Raw genomic sequence first — 25,371 nt, 5'->3', positions numbered from 1 at the left:
AAAAATTAATAAATAAAAAAAATCAAGGCGGCGACGCGGGTAGTTTACGTAGTGCCGCGCCTGGCCCCCCGCCCCCTCCTGGCGTCCTCCTCTTTATTCTCGTTACCGTTAAGGGGTCACCTGCGGCAGTAGCTCGTGGCATGCCAGCCTCTCTCCTGCCTTCTGCCTTCTGGGTTTTTTCCTCTCCCTGCCCTACTTCGCTTTATTCCTGTTTCACCCGATCTTTCCTGTGGCCCCGTGGGCACTCGTGAGCCGGCTGGGGGTGCCGGTGGTGAAGGGCGAGGCGGTCCCTGCTCCCTGGGGTATGGCCCCAGATGGGCAGTGGAGAGACCGACGGAGGCGTGAACTTCACCACCAGAGCAACGGCGGGAACGCTGTCTTGGCCACCGTTGTTTAGTACGCCACGTCGCTTGGAATTAGGTTTAAATCCCCCCAACGGCTTGGATTGGTCTGACACCTTTGGTGTTATCTGAACATTCCTTACAAAGGCTGTTAAGCAGGTCAGGTGGGCAGTTTGGACCGAAACCGTCCAGCCCTCGGGTGGTCGACACCAACCACACGTTCTCGCCAGAGGCCCTCCTTGGGTCCCGAGGCAGAGCCTATGACAGTCACACCCCGAAGTGAAGTCCCGGCTTTGTTTGGACCTGTCCTTTCATTTAAATGGCTGCGCAAACCTGTGATCCATGAGACTTAACGTGATTCCTTCCACTGTTCTAAGCATTTGACATGACTAGGAAGTGGGGGGAGGTTGGGTCTGTACTGTGACCCTAGATCATAGGATTGATACCCGCTTCCATCAACACGCCGGAGCACCCACCAGTGTGTGCGTCACTGGCGCCCTGGTCTGGAGGACCGGCCTCTGCGGGCACCCACCGAGTCAGCGCTCAGTGAAGAACGTTAAGTCTTGAGGAAGGAGTAACCTGATAGTTGAGGCCAGTGTTAGAACAGCCGTCCCCAGAGCATTTAGGATTCAGTTGATATCAGCGTCACTGCAGGAATTCCAAAGAGTGGGGCATCTTGATAAGGAAGTTGGAGTTTGGGCTGGGCCCTGAAGGGTGGTGGGATTTAAGACTATATGGGGATAGTTTGCCAGTTTTTGTTTGTTTGTTTTTTGCGGTACGAGGGCCTTTCACCGTTGGTGGCCTCTCCCGTTGCGGATGCGCAGGCTCAGCGGCCATGGCTCACGGGCCCAGCCGCTCCACGGCATGTGGGATCCTCCCAGACCAGGGCACGAACCCATGTCCCCTGCATCGGCAGGTGGACTCTCAACCACTGCGCCACCAGGGAAGCCCAGGTTGCCAGTTTTAACAAATAATATATGTCGTGTGTAAACTGGAGACGTACTAAAACACTATTCGTTATGTATCTGAAATATAAATGTAACTGGCCAATGCATTGTTTTATCCGGCAACCCTAAGTGGGGAGGATTTGTAAGTGGAAGAACGCATGTGCAAGCTCGCCTGTCTAGAAACACTGAGTAGGACCGTGTGGTGGGTTGAGAGGGTTCAGGCAGGAGTGCAGGAGTGGGAAGGGGTGGGAACGGGGGCGGGAGTGAGACGAATCGGTGGTGGTGCCAGATCATGACTAATGCGCCCTTGGCAGCTGCTCTGGTACGAATCTGGGAGCACACCGTGTAGTCCACACTTCTCGTTCCACATGACGACAATAATGTTATTTTTACAGAGCATTTTATCTTTGATCAAAGAAACAGGACTGGTGGAGGGCAACAGAATACAAGGATATGGCCCAACTTGGGAGTTTATCCAAAAGGCGAAAATTGTACCTGCTGGGGTGGAGAGTCATCCAGCCATATCACAACCAGGTGCTTTTCGTGGTGGGGCAAGTCATCCGTCATTCATGAGCTCTCTGTGTTTTTCTGTGCACAGCCGTAGCTTTGTGAGTTAGAGTTCAGATGTATGTTTTCCTCAGGTTGGTTAGAACCTGGCCATAGATTTTGCAAAGTCCAGGCACAGATCTTCAAGGGTGGCTGGATCTGGGCGCTCAGGTACTATCTCCACGGTCCTGCAGTGCTCAGAAATGCAGGGAGGTACTCTCCCGATGCCTGCTGCAGCCCAGGCCCTGCACCCCCAGCCCAGCTGCCCTGGCAGAAAGGAGGTGAGCCGTGTATCCCTCCATCGCCCCTGGAGAAGACTCTTCCCTGCATATGCCAGGGGCTGAGGCCCTCTCGTTGCCCACGCGTGGTGGTGGAGTAGAGATCAGCCTTGCCCAACCATATGGAGTGAGGAGCTTTGTGACCAGAAGAATAGGAAAGGAGGCTGGGCAGGCAACAGGAGTGGCCACTGATGACAGCTGGTACCACGGATCAGCCCCTTGCGCCGCTGCCTTAATCTGCGCTGTCTGTGCTTCGAAGGACGTGAGTTACAAAGTGGGGAGTGGAGTCCCTCCTGCTCCTTTATGCTGGCCTTGAAAGTACCCAGATCTGCTTGGACAGGTAGGGAGGGCTGGATCCCGTTTTCTAGAAAAGTGGCTGCCACATTTTTTGATTTCACAGGCCAGAGACATTTAAAAGAAAAGAGGAGGAATAGGTCATTGGTTGTGAACCTTTAGAACAAAAACAAAACCTATCGTTTCATCAAGTTACGGGCACCTTAACACCAAAAAAGGGGGGGGGCATTCTCAAAGGATGAATACGTTTAACCATATGAAGAATCTAATAGTGTCTTGATTAGAGGCTTTCTCTACCTGAATTATTTGCACTGAAGCAGTGAGGCTCTTACAGTGGCCCAGCAGCCATCCGTGTCTGATGCAGCTCACCTGCTGTGTTTGCCAAATGAACAACCTCGGGCCCAGCCCAGGTCTCCATGGCTAGTTAACAGCTGAGCAGGGGCTCGAACCCAGGTCTCTCAGTTCTCAGTCTCGCAGTGCCGCTGTGCTCCTTGGGGTCGTATAGTAACACAGACGCCAGGACTTTCACTAAAACTCCCGCTCTCTCTGTCTGCTGCTCTGGAACCACATCACAGGTCATATTCCTGGTTGGAGCCACGGTGAAATTGTCATTGGTATCCATCAAAGTTTAGTTCTTGACTGTACACTCTTTGGGTGAAGATCCTTGCTACACACCAATTTATTAATTTAAAGATAAAGCCGATTGGCATTTGGGAGGCTCCGTATTGTAAAACTCCTCCCTCCCTCCTTCCCACATACGTCAAGCACTTGCTCTGTGTCAGGCACTGCCCTGGGCACTGAGGGTTCAGCGGTGAACAGGATGACAGCCCTCGCCCTGGTAAAACCTACATTTTAGGGAGAGAGACATGACCACAAATCAATAAAAAAAGCATTTCAGTTAGTATAAGTGCTGGGAAGAAATTATTGAAATACTTTCGATCCGTGGATTAGCCTCTTGGATAGGAGTGAAGTCAAGCCTGTTTTATACCAAATCCCATTATCTTGTTAGCTTCTTCTGTTGGAGGACTTAGCCACCCGCAACAGGACTGGCGGGAAAGGAGCAGCATGGCTCTGGGCAGAACTGGATCTCAATGGTGCATTTTCATCCCGTGCCTGGGGCAGTACAGCAAATTCAGGTGCAGCCTCGGCTGGGGCTGCTGTCTAGGCCGGAGGTGCCGTCCAGGCCGGAGCCGCAGGCTGAGAATAACAGGCAGCAGTGGTGTTGGGGACCCAGGGGGAGCAGGGGCATCAGTGCGTCGGTTCCTGATGCGCACGCGTTGCCCCGCGCTGGACGCTATGCTGGGTACTGAATGCATCATCGTCACATGCAATCCGCAACCGGGTTGGTTTTTCTTATCCCCACCCTACAGGTGAGGAAATGCAACTGAGTAGAGAAGTAACGTGACTGCCCCAGGCCAGGAGGCCTGTGAGTCGCAGAGTCAGGACGTCTCACTTCAGAGCGTGTTTGCTTGGTCTTTACTGCGCTCTGTGCTCTAGGATAAATTAGGCTAGTGGTGTCAGGGCCCCAGCCAGTTAGAATGGGGTTCTAGGCAAAAGTCAGGGCCCAAGGAATCAGCCCAGCAGAATAGTGATGCCGGGAAAGGCTGTAACGTGATAGGCGGGCACGTAGGTGCCCAGGGCCCTTGCACTTGGCCAACGACAGGAAAGCAAGGCCGCTTCAAATCCCAGCTGCCTTGGGTGGAAGCTGTTAAAATCTTCCTTGCCTTGATCTGGGCTGTTTTTCCCAGGTGAAGGGTGCCACAGCGGAACAGGGGTTGGGTGGGAGGGAGGGGGTCATTTCCCAGCAGAGTGTGCCTTTGGCGTGTGCTCTTCTTCCTCTTAGCTGTCCGCTAAACCAGAGTTCCAGTCAGAGGGGGAGACTTCTCTCTCTACTGCTTTCTTCTTGTGTAGACCTTGGGCAACCTCACGACTCCAGGCCTCAATTCTCTAATCTGTAAAACGGGGATAATAACTACGTCACAGGATGAGTGTGAGCTTCCGGTAGACAGTGTGCCATCTGTAAAGGGCCCAGCCTAGTGCATGATACGTGGCAGACGCTTGGTATTCTCAGTACCAAAACTAACCGAAAACAGCCCCATTTTTGTTTGTATGTCTTTCTACTTGGGGAGGTGGGTGCACAGATGGGTGTTGCATCCAGAAGGAGTTCTGAAATAAGCACGTTGTAGACGGGGGTTAATGGTGTGTGTGTCTCGTGTCTCGGGGCGGGGCTGGCTGCTCGGTGCTGCTCAGTGTATGAGAAACGGCTGTGAGTCACCAGGCAGGGTCACCATCTCACAGGTGTGCCAGACAGCGCTTTCCAGGCGGAGTTTGGAGGCACCCCCCCATCAGCAGAGATGCCTCGAGAAGCCCACGGAGGCTGGTGGTCTCCAAGGTGACCGTGTCCCCATCCGTGCCTCTTTGGTGGTGGCAGGGGCCTTCCGGGGGAGCACGGGAACTGCTGTGACTGGCCGCCCCTCTGCTGAGCTGCTCTTTGGGTGTCTTTGCCACATGATTTAACTTTTCCATTTGGAAGGGTTATTGGTGCAGTTGGCAGCCACTCGTCGGGTAAATGATACGGTGGGGCCTCCGTAAACCCGGGCCCATGAAACGAATAAGTCAGCACATTGAAAATATAGCATGGAAGTGACTCAAGCCTGAAGGAATCCATCTTGGAGAGCGCTGCCCTCCCTTCCCGGAATATTTCGGGTGGAAATTGATGTTTGAGTTGGGAGGAGGAGGCCAGAGGCCTGGTTCCTAGCAGGGCTCTGTGTCCGATTCAGCAGCATTTGCCCTGGGATTCAGCCCTGCCCGCCCCCCACCCGAGGGCCCCCCTTCTCAGTGAGGGGCCCAGGAGGATGAGCCTGAGCACAGCAGCTGGAGCTCGGCACTGTGGGAAGCTGGCGGGAAGCTACCTTTGCAGCAGGTAGGGTTGACTCCGTAAGCCAACCTGGTAACGCTTGGCTGGGGTCCTGGAAAGTACTGGAAACTCCACCCAGCAAGGGAGCCTGTGGGAGCTCTCGGCACGGACTGGCTCTTCTCAGAGCTCTCTGGACTCCTGTGTGTTTAAAGTGTTTACCTTCTTCTCGGGTCTTCAGCTTATGCTTTGCCCACCAGAGACCAATACCAAGCACGTTCGTACGTTACTAGACCACCCTGGTGACCAGGTAATTAAAGCTGCACGCAGTTTGGAAGGAAAGCTGTATTGGAAATCACGCTCCACTGTAATTCAAGAACAGGTTTCTTTATAGAGGGACACAGTTGGTGTCAGACACATGTAGAAAAGAAAAGAACAGGCCCATAATTCTGGCAGGCTACCAAGGGCCAGATGTTAAATATGCTGACCACAGTATGGCTACAGATGCCGTTAGCCAACCTGGGTTTGATGTGTTATTTTAACCTCTGTTCTGACTTTTCCTCTCTCTCTGCCAGGTCCCCAGTCTATGTGAAGATCTCCTGTCTTCTGTTGACCAGCCACTGAAAATCGCCAGAGACAAGGTGGTGGGAAAGGATTACCTTTTGTGTGACTACAACAGAGATGGGGACTCCTATAGGTGAGCTCCTGCCCCACGAATGCAGCAGGCGTGCTGCGCCCGCCCCAGCCACTTACCACTGCTGCAGCAGCTCAAGGACTACTGAGCTTTGACATCTGACAGCCCATCAGCCTTCTTTCTGCTTGTGCTTCTGCTAGGCTTTCCTCCTTCCCTCCCTCCCTCCCTCCCTTCTATCCATCATTCCATCCAATTGACCGGAAGATGTCTGTGGAGTACCCCTACTGGGCATTGGAGATGCAGCAGTGAATAAGAAGCCCCTGCCCTGGTGGGGCTTACAGTCCAATAAGAAAGGGATGTTGGTAAAAAAACAAAAAACAAAAAACAGGGACTTCCCTGGTGGCACAGTGGTTGAGAGTCCGCCTGCCAGTGCAGGGGACACGGGTTCAAGCCCTGGTCCGGGAAGATCCCACATGCCGCGGAGCAGCTAAGCCCGTGCGCCACAACTACTGAGCCTGCGCTCTAGAGCCTGCGTACCACAAGTACTGAAGCCCGTGTGCCTAGAGACTGTGCTCCACGATAAAGAGAAGCCACCGCAATGAGAGGCCCACGCACCACAACGAAGAGTAGCCCCCAGTCGCCGCAACTAGAGAAAGACTGCATGCAGCAACAAAGACCCAACACAGCCAAAGATTAATTATTTAAAAAAAAAAAAAAAAAAAACCAGCAAGCTGTTTCATTAAAATCGCATCAAATCCTGCAAAGGAGAAGGTCCAGGATGTGCCCATGACAGGAATCCCAAGCCCAGGGAGGGCCTGCGTGCTTAAGGGCATGTGAATGAAGCTCGTCAGACAGACGTGCAGCTGTCCTTTCTCTCTCCATCACCCTGTCCAGGGCTGTAAATAACTAAGTCGACTTGCGTCCCTGCCCTGGGTGATCCATGGTCTAGAACAGGAGACGCACCCAGGAGCTGATTGCTGTGTGACGTGATTCCGGCAGCCAGGGCCAAGCTTATTGAGGGTAGCATAGAGAAGGCCAAGGTTGACTCCAGGAAGACTTCCCGGAGGAGATGATGTCCGAACTAGGTTTTTAAGGGTGCCTAGGAGTTCTTAATATTAAAAAAGACGGGGGGCTTCCCTGGTGGCACAGTGGTTGAGAGTCCACCTGCCGATGCAGGGGACACGGGTTCGTGCCCCTGTCCGGGAAGATCCCACATGCCGTGGAGCGGCTGGGCCCGTGAGCCATGGCCCCTGAGCCTGCACGTCTGGAGCCTGTGCTCTGCAACGGGAGAGGCCACAGCAGTGAGAGGCCCGCGTACCGCAAAAAAAAAAAAAAAAAAAGACTGGGAATCCCTACACGCATCCAGTATTCCTGTGATGGATGGCTGTAGTCAGTACCTTGGAGAATGGTGGAGGAATGCCATAGGCTATAGGTTTTTTTAGAAGCCGCAGAACCTGGGCTGAGTCTTAACGCTTTGGCCTCATGCTCTTTGGGGGGAGGGGTTGGGGCCTGAGAAATGAAAGTAGGAGAAATTCGCTGGAGGTAGCCGACATGGGCTCCAAACCGGCACTGCCCCCTTGAGCAGACGGGAACTTTGACAAATTACTTATTGTCTCTGGACTCTAGTTCTCTCGTGTATTAAGTGGAGGGTGTAGTGTTCATTCTTCTAACAGGATGCTCGGTGACGTGTTTCTGTGAGCAGGCGCTCGTGTGTCAGACACTGAGTCACTCTTCTGTGGAGCTTGTGTCCTAGTGAGGAATCCAGAGAGTAAGCAGCTGCATAAACAGTGTATATTGTTGAAGAGCAAATAAAGAAAATAATGGAGGACCGGGGGAGGGAGAGGTGGAGGGGTGAACAGGGAAGGCTGTGGCGTCGGTGGTCGAGTGTGAAATGAGACTTAAGGATGAGAAGGCTGAGCCCCGCGCAGGTCTGGGAGAAGAGTGTCCCCTTTAAAGGCCCTGGGCGGGGTGAGCTGTCAGGGCTGAGCCTGGCAGGGAGGCCTGAGTGGGAGACAGCAGTGGGTGGGGGTGGGGCGGGCAGGGGTAGGAGGTGAGGCCAGAGGCCTTGAGGGCCAGGGCCATAGGGCTTGGCTCGGGGCACTTGGGGGTTGAAAGAAGTAACACGTGTGAAGGGCTGAACAGCACAGAACTTGGGGGAAATGACAAAGAATTCATACTATTTAAACAAGACTAGACGACTGTCATGTGACCACGTCCCTTTCCTAGTTTCAAATGGAGGTCAGGTAAAGAATGTATTTTGGTCTAACCTAGACCGGAGACTAGAGTGGAGATGGGAAGAGGTAGTCGGGTTTGAGGTACGTTTTAAAAGTAGAGCCAGGGCTTCCCTGGTGGCACAATGGTTAAGAGTCCACCTGCCGATGCAGGTGACACAGGTTCGTGCCCCGGTCCGGGAAGATGCCGCATGCTGCGGAGCGGCTGGGCCCGTGAGCCATGGCCGCTGAGCCTGCGCGTCCGGAGCCTGTGCTCCGCATCGGGAGAGGCCACAGCAGTGAGAGGCCTGCGTACCGCAAAGAAAAAAAAAGTAGAGCCAGCAGTGTTTGCAGGTGCGGGGGTGGGGCGGATGAGGAGCTAGAAGGTGGGATCACTGACTATTGAGGTGAGGAAGGCTCTGGGAGGGGCTGATTTGGAGGCATTTTAAGCTTCAGACGCCCATCGGGTGGACGTGGAGAGTCAGCTAGGCTGTGGGTAGTCTGAGTTCCCGGAGGTCTGTGTGGAGATGGAGGTGCAGAGGTGGGCATCCAGCTCCAAGGTGGTGAGACAAGCCCTGAGGCAGATCAGGCTCAGCCTTGGAGGGCCAGCCACTGTCCAGGTTGTGGGCATAGGGCCAGGTCTAGTCCTCACCAAGGGAGAGGTCCCTCAGGGTGCTAAGTGGGCTGACAGGCCAGGGAGCCCGTGGCCAAAGGATGAGCAGCTTCACCAGGCATGGGGTTCAGGAGAGGCACCTGGAAGAAGGGGGCCTGGAGCTAGCCTTGCTTCTTCAACATCGTCGTCGTTTTTCTTTTTTCCACCTGAAAATTCGGGCTTGCTGTGTGCGGCAGCTGTTGCCCAGCAGCCTGTGGAAGGCGGGAATCATTTGCAGTCCATGCCCAGGCCAGGCTTTCCCAGGATGTGGTACCTCCAGGTCGCCCTGCTGGCTCCCACCTGCATTCCTGGGGCTCCGTAGGGGGCCTGGGGGTCTTCAGCTGAAGAGGAGCCCAGGGTGTCAGGGCACAGGGCTTTTGTTTTTTTTCTCTTCTCGGTATAAAACTTCAAGGTCTTCTGAGTTTCTCCACACATTTCTGTCCTGTGTCTGATCGTTTGCTTAAATAAGATCCTTATGGTGTGACAGTTTGCCAGCAGCACTGTTTGAAACCTGTTCGCTGAAACAAAAAGCATTCTCTGAGGGAAATGAAAGGCCTGACTTTTGAAATCTAAGCGTTCCTGTCCATCTGTCTTTTTTCAAATGGCCTCCATTTAAGCTCTTAAATGTGTTTTGAGTGCCCCTTCCACTCAGGATATTCTGGGTAATGTTATGATTTTTCCCCCAGCTACAATTACCCCGGCTCCAGGACTAACAGCTTGAAATGCTGTCGTCTGTGAGCAGGGAGAGATGTGTCTTGAAAATTCCAGACCCCCAGTCTTCAAGAGAGATCGGCTCTTATGTCTAATCAGGTCGCCTTTAAATGAAAGCCAGTAGGGGTGGGACTTCCAGGCACCCAGGACAGCAATGGCCGTGTAACCGTGGAAACAAAAGTCAGACCTCAGAGTGTGCTGAGGAGAGGCTTGGGGTCTTGAGGAGCCGCAGGGCAGGTGGGGAGTTTAGATTCTCCCGCTCAGATTCCTCTGCACTCCCCCCGGTGAGTGGAGGTGAGGTACCAAGGCTAGTTTACAAATAAACAGTGGTGGTGACAGCACTCTGCAACTTCATCTTTGTCTCTGGATCTGGTAAGAGGTCTTCGTTGATTTTCTTCTTTCTTTTTCGTTCTTTTCTTTCTTTTTTTTTTAAATGCTTAGGTGTCCCTCAGCAGAGAAAGCAGAAAGTTGCTCCATCTCTGTTGGTTTGGAGGAGCACCAGCAGGCGTGCCGTGTGTCCTTTCCTCCCCACCCCGCGCTGGGAGGCTTCAGCCCACAAGCTCTGTGTTGGGTGCTGGGGTGCGAGGGCAGACTGCACAGGCTTCTGCCTGGAGCGCTCTTGTTGTCAAGGGCGGGGATGTGACCGCTGCAGGAACCGACATCTGTGTGGGAGTGAGGGGACAGGCGGGGGCAGTGGTTACTTCTGCTTTGTGTCGGGTGCGAGATCAGTCACTCATTCCTCTGCCTTTTTTTTTTCTCATGAGCATGTGGCTGAGCACCAGGCACTGTTCAGGTGCTGAGCAAACAGTGGAGCAAGACAGACACAGCTCTTGCCCTCTGGGAGCTAAGGTTCTAAAGTTGACCGTCTAAACGAATTCAAGTTCAGTAAAATTTAAAATTCGGTTCCTCAGTCACACAAGTGCTCAGGAGCCACATGAAGCTAGGGGCTACCGTTTGGGACAGCGCAGATATAGAACGTTTCTGTTGCCGGGGAAGGTTCTGTCGGGGAGCACTGTTGTGAGGGGTGAACGCGGCGATGATGGATGTGTCGGCCCTGCCCAGGGAGGGAGAGGCCTTGGGGAGCGTGAGAGGGCGCCCGGCGTCGGCTTCTCGCCTGCTCTTCGAGCCAGGTGGGGTCCTGGCTTGTCCAACAGCCCTTTGTTTGCTGTGGCCTGTGCACAACCCCGTGTGACCACAAGAGCTGGCTGCTGGTCACGGGGCAGTGGGGAGCGTTTCAGCCCATTGTTGCACAGTCTCTCCCGACACTGGTGAGTGAGGTCAGGGGCTGGTGTGGAAAGAAGGGTTTCCAAGCACCTTCTGCTTTGAGGTGGCCTGGGCAGCTGCTGCACGAGGCCCTTTTGGGACACCAAGCACAGCAACTCTTCCCCCACTTACGTTTGTGGACCAGCAGCCAAGAAAGCTCAGACCCCTGCCTGAGGGTGGCTGGGAGAAGAGGTCGCCCAGCTGACTTGACGTGACCTGCTGAGGTAGGTGCCAGGCATCAGTTACCACGAAGAAAGATGTTTGTGCACAGAATTAGTTAAAACTGGGCTTCAGGAGGCGGTGATGCTTTTTTTCTCTTACCAACAATCCCAAATCAGAAGGTTCTTTTGAGTCCTCAGTGATGTGAAGTGGTGTCGTCAGGGGGGGAAACGGGAGAGGCAGTGAGGTTTCTTACCGTGGACATGTTGAGGTGTTTATGCCCCAGAATGTGAAGGACTTTGTCCGAATTCCATATTGTCCTCTCCTCCTTTCTTTTACCCTCTCACCTTGGTTTTTTTTTTTTTTTTTTTTGGCTGTGTTGGGTCTTTGTTGCTGCGCGTGGGCTTTCTCTAGTTGCAGCAAGCGGGGGCTACTCTTCGTTGCGGTGTGAGGACTTCTCATTGCGGCGGCTTCTCTTGTTCCGGAGCACGGACTCTAGACACACGGGCTCAGTAGTTGTGGCACACGGGCTCAGTAGTTGTGGCTCGCGGGCTCTAGAGCTCAGGCTCAGTAGTTGTGGCGAGCGGGCTTAGTTGCTCCGCGGCATGTGGGATCTTCCTGGGCCAGGGCTCGAACCCGTGTCCCCTGCATTGGCAGGCGGATTCTTAACCACTGCGCCACCAGGCAGGGCACCCCCGCCTCACCTTTTTAATTCTCTTTCTTTGAACCCGCAGCTCTGTGAACTCCACCTGTGGGAATTAATGAGTGGCTACTTCCCTTATAACCCCCTTTCAGCACTCTCTGTGATTAAATGCTTTCCTGATGTGGCAAAATACATTTTAAAAAATGCAGCAAGACTTTGGGCTGGAAAAAGTGAGGCTGGTTCTCATTACTTCACAGTCTTCTTTGTGTGCACAGCCCTTGGAGGCTGGAAGGCTGTCCTCTGTTCACGGAGCGAACTCTTTCCCTCAGGTTTTCTTACGTGCGGTCCAGCCTTTCCCCATGGGGCTGGCTCTCTTGGTGCTTCCATAACTGACAGCTCTCTTCTTAATCCTTAATCGTGTAAGAAGATCTTTGAGGAGTAAGAGTTTCTCCAGAGCTGCCAGCAGGCCAGGGAGGAGAGAGGGGCCTCTATTGATCAAAACAATGGTGAGAACAAAGGAAAACTTTAAAAAGGGTGAGAAAGAAGTCACATTTGTTGAGCACTTACTATATGCCCGTCTCTAATCTAGGCACTTGATGTATCAATACTTTTCTCCTCAAAGCAGCCCTGTGGGTAAATAGTAGCCTCAGTTTGCATGTAAGGAAAGGGAGGCTCAGAGAAGTCAAGACACCTGTTGGAAATGCACAGCTGGTGAGACTTGGAGCCTGGGGTTCATACCCAGGTCAGATGGAACCTGAGCCGTTGCTCTGCAAACCTTGAGAAAGCCGCGTCTATGCCCAGGGCCTGTGGATAATGGCTTTTCCTCTGAAATTTCAGAAGCTGGGGCTTGGGCCGATGGCTCACTGGAATGATTCATGTGATCTCCTTCTCCTTCTCCCCTCCAGGTCACCGTGGAGTAACAAGTATGACCCTCCTTTGGAAGATGGGGCCATGCCTTCTGCTCGGCTGAGGAAGCTGGAGGTGGAAGCCAACAATGCCTTTGACCAGTACCGAGACCTGTGAGTTACGGACTCCCTTTGCCCCGCAGCTCTTTTGATAGGTAGTTCGTAGGTGAAACGCGAGGCCAAGTCGTCTCCCTTAGACCTGCCACCTGGCTGGCCTAACTAGTAAAAGTTCTGAGCTCCCCCAGCAGGGTGCTGGGCCCTAGTGTGGTCATCGGGTCAGTCGTGAGAGGCTGCTACCTTGCCCGGGCAGTACTCTGCGTCGTGCCTCTCAGGAGCAGCCGGTGCCATTGGGACAGCACCTCCTGTGCGCAAGACTCAGTGCCCGATGTTTCATACACATCATCTTAAATCCTTAAATCCTCACAAATGTGGTCACTGTTCTAGTCCCCATTTCCCAGATGAAGAAATCAAAGTTCAGAAAGATCAAGGTGTTTTGTCCAAGGCAAGAGGCAGAGTGAGGAATCAAACCCGGCTCCGTCTGTCTCCAGAGGCCCGTCTGGTTTTCACTGCACTGCCTGCCCTGACTCTGTTCTTAGCTGGAGCTCAGGGCCCCTGCTTCCAGACCAGTCAGCAGGGCGGGAGGAGTCGAGGTCCTTAAACAGTAGGCCTTGGGCAGCCACCTCTGAGCCAGCATTTTGCTGACTCCCGAGTTGCTGGGGGCCTCAGCCTGCACTTTGGGAAGTGTTTTCGCTGCGTCTGCTTTCTACTTCCGTCCAGTCCCTCCACACCACCAGAAAGGTGGGCACTTAATTAATCCGCCTTGCAAGGAAAGGCTCCAAAGCAGGTTATCCTCTGAAGGGTTTTTTCTTAATCCGTAGAATCTCATTTTTAATTAAGTTCTGTATTGAAAATGTAACAAAACTGTAATACATGCAATGCTACCTCAGTACAAATTCTGTCATTTAGGGGAGGGCGTGGCATACACTTCTGTAAAGGGCCAGATAGTGAACATTGTAGGCTTTACAGGCTACACAAGTCTCTATCACTTTTTCTTTGTTCTTTCTTTTTTATGTATATATTATCCTTTAAAAATGTAAAACCATCTTCTTGAGCCTTGAGGTAGGTGGGAATTGGCCTTCGGTCTACAGGGTGCCCTCCCTGACCTGACCTAGGATATAGGCAAGAAAATGGAAATGAGAGAAACGAAGCATCTGAACGGCTGAAACCACTGTCTGAAAGCTGGTGTTGTTAACACTTCGAGAAGGAGTTTCAGGTCTCCATCTTGCAGGCAGTTGGCGTGGTTTTCCAATTTTTAGCAGATTTGATATAACGCATATGATAAAGAATTTACAAGCTGGTTTGGGAGGAAAGGTGACACTTGTCAGTCTGACACATGGACAGACAAAAAGACCCACAACGCACAAGCAGAAGCTCTGAGGAAACCATGAACAAATGGCCCTGAACATTTCGATAGCCCCCGAATGCGTCGCTGTGTGACTCAGCTTTATCTGCGGTATCTGTCATGTGCCGGTATTGTATATACATTATCTTTAATCTTTTCAAGAACCTCTGGGGGAGATGATTTTCCCTTTTTTACAGATGAGGAGATTGAGGTTCCCAGGGGCTAAATGACTCGCCACAGGACACAGAGGCGAAGAGCTAGGACTTGAGTCCATATTTGCGTGAAGTTTCCACAACTTACTGATTTTCACCGTTAGAGTGAATTCACTGATTAAAGAGTTCTTATGTCGGGCTTCCCTGGTGGCACAGTGGTTGAGAGTCCGCCTGCCGATGCAGGGGACACGGGTTCGTGCCCCGGTCCGGGAAGATCCCACATGCCGCGGAGCGGCTGGGCCCGTGAGCCATGGCCGCTGAGCCTGTGCGTCCAGAGCCTGTGCTCCACAACGGGAGAGGCCACAACAGTGAGAGGCCCGTGTACCGGGAAAAAAAAAAAAAAAGTTCTTATGTCTAGAAATTTGCCCTGTGGTAGAATAGCTCCTCTTCCAGTGATGCTGAGAGATTTCCTCGTTGCTGTCATCTCTGGTGTATTTGTAGTTGGTCTTACCTGGCCATTTGGCAAGAGGCCTATCCAGCTGCTAAATAAGAATTCCCAAGTGGAATCAGTTTCATGGGATAGTGATAATATTGATAATAAGATAGCAGCGGTAATAACAGCAGCTACCAGCCAGGGGCTGGGCGAGCACAGTGTTCACTGCCTCTAGGTCTTATTTGATCTTCACATCAGCCTGTGCAAGAGGATTGTCCCCGTTTTACATATGAGTTGACAGGTTCAAGGAGGTGAAGTCACTTTCCCAACTTCACACAGCCAGTAACGTATTTCGCATGTATGGTCCAGTATGAAACTATCCTTATCCGACTCCAGAGTCCAACAGTTATCCATTCGCCTGACTGACATTTGAGTGTTTGCTAGCCAAGTCCTGGGGTGCCGGCCTTGAATACGGAGGGCCACGTTCCTGCCTGCGCGGTGCATCCACTGTGGGAGGACAAACAATAGAGTGCAAACAGGGCTTCCCTGGTGGCGCAGTGGTTGAGAGTCCGCCTGCTGATACAGGGGACGTGGGTTCGTGCCCCGGTCCGGGAAGACCCCGCATGCCGCGGAGCGGCTGGGCCTGTGAGCTGTGGCCCCTGAGCCTGCGCATCCGGAGCCTGTGCTCCGCAACAGGAGGGGCCACAACAGTGAGAGGCCCGCGTACAGCCAAAAAAAAAAAAAATAGAGTGCAAACAAGTCAGTGTGGTGACCGGACAGGGAGTGACTCGGGCTTTCAGTGGGGGGGCGGGGAGGGGGTGGGACGGAAAGGAGCGGTCTGGGCAGAGGGCTGCCTGTGCCGGTGTCTCCAAGGATCAGAACGAGGCTGGTTCTGATTTCTTAGAGGCTAAACATTTGGGCTGTGATTTCCCAAATAAAGCAATGCAGACGTGTTGGTGCCCTGTGCTGCCGTTCGGGGCCAGGCCCGGGGAAGAGGCCGGTGTTGTCTCTGACTCCTTTCTCCCTCCTGTCTCCCTGGTTCACGTGTATAATGACACGTGGTCAGTCTTAGACGTGTGCCTTCTGTGGGGTCTGGACTGGCCTAACATCGTGGGCATTTCCCCATCACCATTGAAAAGTCTTCACTGTGATCCCCCAATCCTTACAGCGACTCTGTAGGGTAAGTGGGAGTTACCTCATTTAACAGACGATGAAACCGATGCTCAGAGAAGTCCTCCAGTGGTTAACCCGCTAGGAAACGGCAGGAGCTAGGCTCATACCCTCGGTCTCACTCTCTGCACCGCCTCCTGAGAAGGCTCCCCTGCCTGGGCGAGTGTCCCCTTTGAAGGTGGCGTTAAGCCTTAATGACCCGTATTTCTCTGGAGCTGTGCATGGGCCCGCACTCTCCTGTAAAGGTGAGCGGGGCTGCGGGGGGCTGGGGAGGGGGGCGACAGGACAGCTTCCTCCACCCAGTGGCGGATCTAACAGGACAAGCCAGCCCCGGAGGTTCTGGGTTGGTCTGTAGAGGTGGAATCCTGGCCCAGAGAATGCCGTCTGTCCCCAGCGGCGTCAATGTGCTTTTCCGTGGGGGAGGAGAGAGTACAAGGCCTGCAGGTGGCGCCTACAGAGGAGGGCAGGAGGCCCTTTGTGCCCTTGTATGTGAGGGGAGGCCCAGTTCTCCCTGTCACGGCAACCTCAGGCCACCGGGCTGGCTAGAGCTGTCACTGGGCAACCAGAGTCAGCAGTTTCAAAGCACCCTGTGTTAGCAGTGTCCTGAGGATGCCCCCTCCTGAGGCCGTATGTGAGGACCGTTTTCCCAGCTGGACCACACTTGATAAGCCAACTCATTTCTGGTCTAATACTTACGAATGCAAGTCTCCTTTTACTTTCTTTCCTTCCTTTCCCTTCCTCCTTCCCTGCCCCCTCCCTCCCAGTACCTTGCTCGCCTCTGGAAGTCCCCGTCGTCAGAGTGGCCTGTGACTTGTTAGTGGCCGTGTCGGTGACCTTGGCAGGGCCAGAGCCTGAGCTCTTCCCCCTGTGGTTCTGGAGCAGACGGAGATTAGCGAGGGGCTCAGAGGCCTGTGCTGGCCAGTGGTCACTCCAGGTTTTCTAGGGACCAGATTGTTCCAAGGGAGGCAGGGGCAGTAGGTCACGCCTTCCTCTTTATGCTTCACCCCTGCCCCTCCGCAGTATAGACCTCTTCCCGCAGGAAGGAAGACTCCTTTGCCGTCATCCCAGTGAAGGAAGCCACAGCGCTCCTCCATGGATTCTTCCACCTGCCCGCCTTTCACGTGGATACGTGGGCTCAGGCGGCGGTTCCTCTGAGGGGAGGCTCCCTGACACTGCCTCACGTCTGCTGGCTCTGGTTGCCGAGTTGCTGCCCGAGCAGCCGGGAAGATGGCCCGTGTCCTGGGCTTGCCGAGGGGTGCTGGAGCCTCGGGCAGACCCACCCCTGCCAGAAGGAAGAGCGGGTGATTGAAAGGACGCCGTCAGGAGAGGACGAGCACACCATCGCTCCCAGGAGGGCTGGGTGCGGACGGCTGCCGCTCCAGTGGTGTCCCGCTCCAAAATGGGGCTTGGCCTGTGCCCCCCGGGGGCTGAGGACTGTGATGAGCAGGCCCATCCCCTGTACTAGCCCCGACTTTAATTCCTGACCACCCGGTGTTTGTGAATTCTGGGACCCTGCTGGATTGCAGAGTTACGGCTGAGTTTGGCTTGTGCTCCGGCCTCTCAACCACTCCCCGCCTCAAATGACTGCAAGCTGCCAGACTCTGGCCCTCGGGCTTAAAATTAGAACCCCCTTGTGTTGCGGGAGCAGCTGTGCTGTAAGGAGCCTTTGGGGCTCCCTTGTTCCACGATTCCTAGCACGAAGGACCCTAGCTCTACACTGGGAAGGCCGCACTGAACTCAGCTCGCAGAGATTTGTTGGCTTCTGAAGGGCTGCGGGTTTGACAGAAGAAAAACGGGGAATTTCCTGGCAGTCCAGTGGTTAGGTCTCTGCGCTCTCACTGCTGAGGGCCCGGCTTCAGCCCCCTGGTTAGGGAACTAAAATCTCACAAGCTGTGTGGCACAGGGAAAAAAGGAAAAGAAAAAAAAAACAAAAACAGGAAAAAACAAAACAAAAAAAGAGGCCTAAGGTGCTCTTTCCTGCCACGTCCTCCTCCGGCGTGGACCTCTCCCCCTCCCCAGCTGTTAGCTGTGCCTTAAGACTGAACCTGTGGCCACGGTAGTGAAGACAGCTTCCCGGTTCCGCTTCCTCCTGTGCTGGTCCTGGCCCATCAACCTTGTTCTTCCTCCTGATGTTCTCCTTAACACGATGAGTGGAAGGAGACCTGGGGAGCGTGGAGCCAGCTGAGATGCGATCCAGGCTGGGCGAAGGGGGCTTCTCTGCCGTGAGAGAGAAAAGCTTCTTCCCCAGCATCCTGAGGGAAAGCCTAGGCTTCTGTCCTTGGGCTCTGGGCTTTGATCCCTGGGGCTGTAAAGGTTTTGACTTTGTAGGGAATTGGGATGTGGAACTGGTATGGTCCGAGTGAGGGGCCAGGCCAGGGACACACTGATGAACAGGCCCTCTGGCTTGCAGCTCCGGTGGGGATGTGGTCCCCCTCTCTCCTGCCTGTGCACAGCATTTCTCCATAGAGCTTAAAAGTGCCAGCAGTTTGGAGCACAGCTCCTTTCCCAAGGTGGGCAAGTGGCGTGTAGGGGCCCAGGGAGGTGAGCTGTGTGTCCTGCATGATCCCTTTGAAGCCCCGCAGTTCCTGGCTTCCCCCCTGCTCCTCCCGGGTCCCTGCCACGTTCTCACCCTCCCACCCTCCCGTCCCTCCCACATTTACTGATGCCTTCTTTGCCGTCACCAGTGACAGAAAGGGATTGTGGTGGTAACTTTTCCCCAAGAGAATAACTGTTAAGCAACCGTTGATAGCACAACTCTGATTTTAGATTAAGAATAGTCCATTGGCCGAAAATGCTCAGGAGACGACAGGCAGGTTTTGCTGGAGTGCTGTCACTGGGGGAGGTCCTGATCGACTCTCCAGCCATCTGGAACGTCATCACTTCTCTCCCCCCAAGCCCTCCCACCTGGGTCGCCGACATCCAGGCTACTCTCATTCTCTGCCAAGCCCCAAGATGGTTTCCTGGCTCTGATTCATGGGCTGGCTCAGTTAGCCCCTGGGGAATAGGGAGAGGTCACAGAAAGGGCCTCCTCTCGGGTGGCTGGCTCACAGGGTCACTGCTTTCTTGGCAGAGTTGTCTCTGCTTTCTCAGGCCTCAAGCCTGGGGTAGCTCGTCGGTCACAGCACCTCATCACGTGACCTAAGTGAGCCATCTTTCTTGGGAGAGACTTAGTAGAGGGTCAGCACTTGCAGCTGCCAGAGAAACATCTTATTTGTGGTGTGAGCCACTAGTTGGCTGCCGTGAACCCCGCGATCAGTGCTTTGAGTTTTCAGGTTCCCAGAGAAGATGGGAAACCTTCCCCGCTCTGGCGTTCACACTGGGTCCTCTGTCGGCCCAGGTTCTGCTGAGACCAGATGTTCTAACCAAAGGGGCTGGCACTGCGTTCTTGCAGAGGTGATTGCTCCCATCCGTGCCAGGCATCTCGCCCCGTGCTCTGCGATCCTTGGCTCTTGGCTTGCAGCAGATAATACCTTCAAACATGCGGTTGCAATTTATTGGCCTTATAAGTTAATTTTAGTGGGTGTGCGATTGATTGAAATCAAAGCTTAACGAAGGCCAGAGTCTAGGGGGTGGGGGAGCGGGGCGGGAAGGCATTTTGTGTTCTTCCTTTGCTTCGGGGTCTGAGATAATCTTCAAAAGCCTTAATTAGGTTTCCTAATCAGCCCTTCTTGTCTGGAAGACGTTTACAGAGTGAAACAAGGCTGGCGTCCCTGTGGCAGCCCCAGAGCCTGCGAGCCTCTCCGGCAGCGGCCGGGCGCTGGCAGATGGGCCTTCCCCCGGCTCCCTGCCTCCTCTCCCCCGCTGGGACCGGGTCACAGTCGTGGCTGTTTCCGCTCCTTCCTTCCATTCTCTGCGCCTCTGTCAGATGACGTTTGAGCGACACCAGCCCAGCGAAGGCAGGGCATCCATGTTCCTGTGAGGAAAAAGTTTGTTGCCTTGGTTTCTTGGGTCCTTGAAACTCCATGTTCCCAGCTGCCGTCTCAGACCTCTTACCCTGGGCTCCCCGGGGCTACCCCTTCCTGGGATGTGAGCATTGGGCCAGTGTTTCAGTCCTGATGGGAATCGAGGTGGCACCGGGAGGCTTTCTGACGAAGTGGAGGTAGCAGGAGTCTGGGAAGCAGCTCACTGGTGGGCGGTGGGGACACCCTGGCAGCAGGCACAGACACCTCCCAGCAGAAGTCACCGTATCCGGGTCAGGCTGCAGAGTCGGGGAGGAGCTGGGCTTTGGAAGAGACTTGGCCTTGATTCTCTGGTCTGCCCTCACTCACTGACTTGGGGCGAGTGGTCCGCTTTCTGGCCTCTGTTTCCTTCTCTGTCAGCAAGGTGCCACTGCCCATCTTGGGGGGTGGGGGTGGGGGGTGGGTGAGGGCAGTCAGTGAGGCGCTGTTCCCAAGGCTCACCTTGCACTCACGGTGTCCACTCGCACCTTCGAGTGTGACAGGATTACCCTCATCTTGCAGCAGTGACCTGTGTGGATGTGTTTTGTACTGTGGCTGGGGGGTGGTTTCGGTGCAGACGTGGTGAAGCAGCGGGCCGCGTTCAGAGGCTCCGGGTTCTGGCGGGGCTCTGCCATAGACCGCAGCGAGACCTCGAGTGAACTCTGTGTCAGGAATGGAGGGAAGTAGTTCCCGTCTGCGGTGATGGGAGAGAGCACTTAGGATGGAGCCACAGACACTTCCCGAGAGCCTGCCGTGCTCTGAGCACTGCAGGTGACATGGGGGTGGTCAGGCGGGCCCCTTGGGCCCAGCAGGGGTGAGGAGGTACACAGGGGAAGAAGTGAACAAATGAACAAAGGACTCGCACCCTTTGGCAAGTGCTGAGAAGGACCAAAAACTGGGCGCTGCATCTCTAGCAGTGGCCGGGGAGGGGCCGTGGGTTGACTGGAGCGGGCGTCCCTGTCGCAGAGGAGCATCGTCAGAGCAGGCCTGGCTGGCATCTGGGAACTTGGATTTGGGAGGTTTAGTTCCATTCCCTGATAGGAGGCGTCACGACGTGGAAACTGTCGCGCAAACGCTATGGTTTGTGCAGAACTGCGGCCTCCGTGCTGGAGTCCGGAGCTGCAGTGTGTGCCAGGCAGAGGAGCTCAGCAATAAGAACCCTGGGCACCAAGGCTTGGGGCTGGGGGGTGCGCTCCCCAGGGACAGCACTTCACATGCGGTCCCGGCCCATCGCTGGGGAATTAGGTGCACCTCGTGTGATTCCCCGGGGTGGGGCAGGGGCGGTCTTGGGAGCCTGTACCCGGTTCCCTCCCTCGGCGGCTTGTGCCCTGTCTCCTTGGAATAACTCACGGCTGCCAGCACGGCTCTTCTGAGTCCTGTGAGTCCTCCTAGCGAATCATGGAAGCTCGGGTGGTCGTGGGGAGCCAGGCTCAGCCATGTAACCTGGTGGGGAGGGGCTCGCTGGTGTGGCCAGGGGACAGGAGCCATGCGGAGAGGTGCATGGGCCCTCGTCCGGCACAGGCCTGGGGTGTAGTCCTCAGCACCTGGGAAACGGTCTGGAGGGTCCCGGGGTACGTGGGACAGCTCTGACTGTATGTCCTGAGAGATTCCTCCAGAAGCCGTTTGGAGGCTGGAGTGGGAGACCCTGACCCGGACTCCTCCTATTCTGGTTGCTTGGCCCTGACCGCTCTCCCACTAGTCTGGCTGAGCGACACCTGTGGTTTGAGGTTACCCTGTGTTCCCCACCCCCAGAAACAGCCAGGCCAAGTTACCTTCGGGCTCCAGAGTCAGAACCCAGCCGGGAGATGGGTGGAAGCACTGAGCAGAGTAAGCGTGAGGTGATGCAATCGTTCAGGAAAGTTCTGGGGCAGGTGAGACCTGGACCATCAGGATTGGCCGTTGGCCTGGCTGCCTGCCCCTTGACACAGGTCTGGGTGGCCCCCGCCACATGAACCTCTTCCCCCTTGCCCGGAGGTGGAGGACCTCTCCCGTGTCTGAAGGTCTCCCGAGGGACCCTGCCACAGTGCCGCTTGCTACACATCCTGTGCCCCAGGGACCGCATGGTAAAGGTGGGGAAGTCGTGTCTGGCTCTGAGCTTATCGGCAGCGTAATTAGTGTTTGGCTTTCCACATACATTATTTGTATCCTCAGCCATGCGTTTGGAGGGCCTCTGGGACCCTGCCCTGCCTGCTGTGGGCCTCCGGCTGCATCTTGGGCCAGTGAGAGTGCTGGAGGCAGCTAAGGGGGAAACCAAGGTCGCCTCAGCTGCGCTTTTTTGATTGAGTGGGAGACGCGTGGAGAGAAGCCCTGTCTGCTTTGGGGGGAGTTGGGTCGAGTCGCTTCCTGCTCTCGTGGTGTAAGTTTCAGCTGCTCTGAGCCCTGCTCTGAAGTAGGGGCGTTTCCTGCGGTTCCCAGAGCCCGTGCACGCAGGGTCCAGACAGGCCACTCGTTGCCCCCCAGCCTGGAGGCCAGTGATGGTGCGTCCACGTGGGTCCCCTTCGCCAGGCTCCTGAGGCTGTGCCCAGGGTCTGCTTACCTTGGCACGCGCTGTCTGCTTTTCATCTGCTGGAAGAAAGTTAAATGGAAATCAGGAGTGTGCAGAAAACAAGCTCATTTGCAAACATGATCCCCGAGTCGGCATCAAGGACTCTGGTTCCTCCAGGATTCCTGGGTTTCTGTCACCGCACGGCAGGCAGTCACGCTTCGGGTTATGTGGCTGCACGTGTTGGGGTGAAGTGAGGACCGGCGTCCTCCGGTGGTGGTGCTCCCTGGGCCTGCCAGGCACCCTGCGCTGCCAGGGACGCTGCTGCGTGCAAGTATCAAGGGTGGGTGGTCTTCCAGCGGTTCAGCCAGCAGGCCTCTGCTGCCACCTTGAAGTGGAGGGCCCTCCTTCCAGAACTCCCAGTGCAGGGTTCTTGGTGTTGCCCAGACTCCTGGCCACTTGGTATACCCCTTCCTTCCTTCCCTGACTGTCTTCTGCATCTTGAGGCAGCATTGTGTACAGCGGCGCGTGTGTGTGTGTGTGTGTGAGAGAGAGAGAGAGAGAGAGTGTTTACCTAAGTCCAGCCCCACAGGCTAAACCAGGGCCATGAGAACAGGACGTGGCTCCGGGGCAGCCAGCTCCCCAGTTCTCAGCTGTGTGACTTGGGTGCATTCCTTTCGCTCTCTGGGTTTCCACCATCTTAACTGTAGAATAATGTATGCAAAGCCCCTGACACAGAATGGGTTCTCAAAAACGGCAGCTCTTGGGCGATGGCGATGGCACCTCCAGAAGGCCTTGACCGTCCACATCCTCCTGGGTGGGCAGTGTGTTTACGGGTAGCCCGGAGAGGCAGAGGATGCTCACGGGTGGCATGCAGTGTGGACGGCGTGGCCAGGTGCCAGGCCAGCTCGGCGGCCCCTGCAGCAGAACCATTGTTTCCAGAGAGGCCTTCATTATTCCTCTTTAAGTAAAAAAATAAAAACCTCGTAAAGCGAGGCTGTAAAGCGCCGCAGCCACGGTCCAGATGTGCACGTCTAAGTGCAACTGGCATTAAAGTCGCGCACGCCTAAGCCGATCGGCATGTTTGCTCTGGGGATCGTTGCACCTGTGTGTGCTGGAAGGAATGTCCACGGAATACCTGTCCCGTGTCCGTGGGCAGATTCTGGGACGCGTTCCAGAAACCATGGTGGAAACGGCTGTCACTGGAGGTGTGTAAGCAGAGTTTTGGTCAACTTCAGATGTTCGGAATCTGCGCTGTGACACTCACACCGGCCCTCAAGCAGCCGCCTGATCCTGGAGTGTCAGAGCTGGAAGAGACCCTAGTGAACCCCAGATCCAGCGTCTTCATCTTACAAATGAGAAAACCACATCGGTGCCGCATAAATATTCCTTGCCTTCCTCTTGGCTTTGTTTAATGAAGCCGACTGCAGAAGCTCACACCCCAGCACCTAAGGTTGTGGCCTTGTGCTGCCCCCCCCCACCCCCCACCGACTCGTCTGGGTTTGGGGGTGACTGCCCGTCCTCCGAAGCGCAGGTGTCGTCGTGCTGCCAGAGATCCGCATGCCCAGTCCTGGGAAGGCTGCCCAGCCCACTTTCAGCTAAAGGACCACGTCTGAATGAACCCTGCTCCCAGCAGATCTGTGCTGGCTGTGGTTCTTTTGTGGGGGTCCTGGCATGTGACTCATTACCTGTTGGGGCCTCTGTATTAGAGCCACAAGTCCGCTATTCTCCCAGGAGGCGATTTGATGGGAAAGAGGGAGGGCCAGCCTCCAAGCCGATTCCAGTCCCGGCTTCCCTGTTACATGCGCAGCCCCGCGTTGGCCATGCCTGGTTACAGCCCAGATTCCTGAAGCGAGTTTCCATCCTGGTCTCCACGCACACCTCAGCCTCACACACTCCATAAAGCTTTAGGAGCCGAGCTAGGTTTTGGGGTTTTGTTTTTTTTTTTTTTTTTTTTTCCTTTTGTGAAGTAGGTCATTTTGGGTATGAAGTATTAGGTTTTCCCCTTTGTCTCCTCCTCCCCAGCAGTCCTGAGGTTGGAGAGTTATGGTCATAGAATCTGTATGTGTGACGCTGACTTTGGTCAAGTGGAGGAGTGCATTTCAGGGGGAAACGACATAGCTCTCTGGGAAGAAGAGAGTCACCAACACCCCAGGCTTTTCGCTGATCCAGGTTCAGGGTCTAACTCGCCCAGGCACTTCAGTGTATTTGGCTGTGTGGGTAAATAGCCAGCCCACCTGAGGGGCTTGCCTGTGGCTCCTGGCTTATCCAGCACAGAGCTGTGCCCTGGTGACCTGGTCTTTTGAAGTTTATGAAACCTGGTTGTGATCAACATACTGTTTTTCAGATGGTGGGACTTAACGGAGCCAATCCAGGTGCCCCCATCTCCTTAATGCCAGCTGTCTGAATTCTCTGCAGTTCCATTTGCCTTAAAAAAAAAATACTAATCTGCTGGGAAGATCTTGAAAGCCACCAACTGTAGAGCCGATGGCACTTGGTTGAAAGACTTCACTCTTGGGTGGACATCAGGGCAGCGTTTTCCTCTCGTTGTTCCCGGGTTGGTCTGGGTCGGTCTATCGGTTCCCCTACTGATGTTCCTGGAACTCTGAAAGGCCCCACTGTTCCCTGGTTCGACTTTCCAAGCCAGCTTCTCTGCAGTGTCCCCACAGACTGTCCCTGTGTCCCTGTGGCTAACAGGTCATTCACCCTCCTCACCGTGTGTGCGGATTTCAACCCTCACTTCCTGAAGGTACCAGGGCGAAGAAAAGCCCAGGGGTTTCGTCTTTGGGCGTCCACGTTTTAAAGATGTTCCCCGAGCTGCCCCCTTGACCAGAGACCTCTGGGCCTTCCCTTTTGTGCCCAGCGTGGCTGGGCCACGGCAGTGGTCCTGGGACCGTCCTCCCTCCCTCCCCCGTGGAGCAGGGGCAGAGCACAGGCAGGCCGGGTGAGCCCCTCGGCCGCCCGCTTGCAGCGCCAGGCCACTCTTGGTGCCTCGTTCACGTTGCCGTGCGCGGCCCGAGAGCGAGTCGCCAGGGATGGCAGAGCCCCCTTATTGAAATAGCATGTTAGCATTTAAACAATATTAATACTATTTGACTCATTAAATATACAAAGGCCAGTTAAAGTGCTTCCATGTGTGTGCTGTTAGTTCTGGCGGGCGACTCCTCAGATGGCTTTATGTGGTTTCAGACAACATTTTAGCACATTCTTAAAATACCCACAAAAGCCTTTATGTAAAAACTCATAAATGTGAACCACATAAAAATTATTTTTTTTCCCCGTTTCATGTCATTATGATCAAAGTACAGTAGGTAAGAATAAATTCCCAAAAACTTGTTGAGGTCCCTCTTTAATTAA

The 25,371-nt window shown here is 54.6% G+C and overlaps 1 protein-coding gene across 2 annotated transcripts in view; it reads left to right on the top strand.

Annotated features, from left to right (window-relative positions):
• Nucleotides 1-25,371, top strand: part of CAPZB (capping actin protein of muscle Z-line subunit beta) — a 139,184-nt gene that overhangs the window by 91,244 nt on the left and 22,569 nt on the right. For both annotated transcript variants that reach the window (XM_060089063.1, XM_060089062.1), the window contains exons 3-4: nt 5,836-5,957; nt 12,438-12,551. In XM_060089063.1, the coding sequence (XP_059945046.1) occupies nt 5,836-5,957; nt 12,438-12,551 (236 nt within the window). The remainder of the gene's footprint in view (nt 1-5,835; nt 5,958-12,437; nt 12,552-25,371) is intronic.

This window comes from Mesoplodon densirostris, chromosome 2 (genome assembly GCF_025265405.1).
Source record: "Mesoplodon densirostris isolate mMesDen1 chromosome 2, mMesDen1 primary haplotype, whole genome shotgun sequence".
Classification (NCBI taxonomy): Eukaryota; Metazoa; Chordata; class Mammalia; order Artiodactyla; family Ziphiidae; genus Mesoplodon; species Mesoplodon densirostris.
This window is presented reverse-complemented; position numbering and strand designations above follow the sequence as displayed.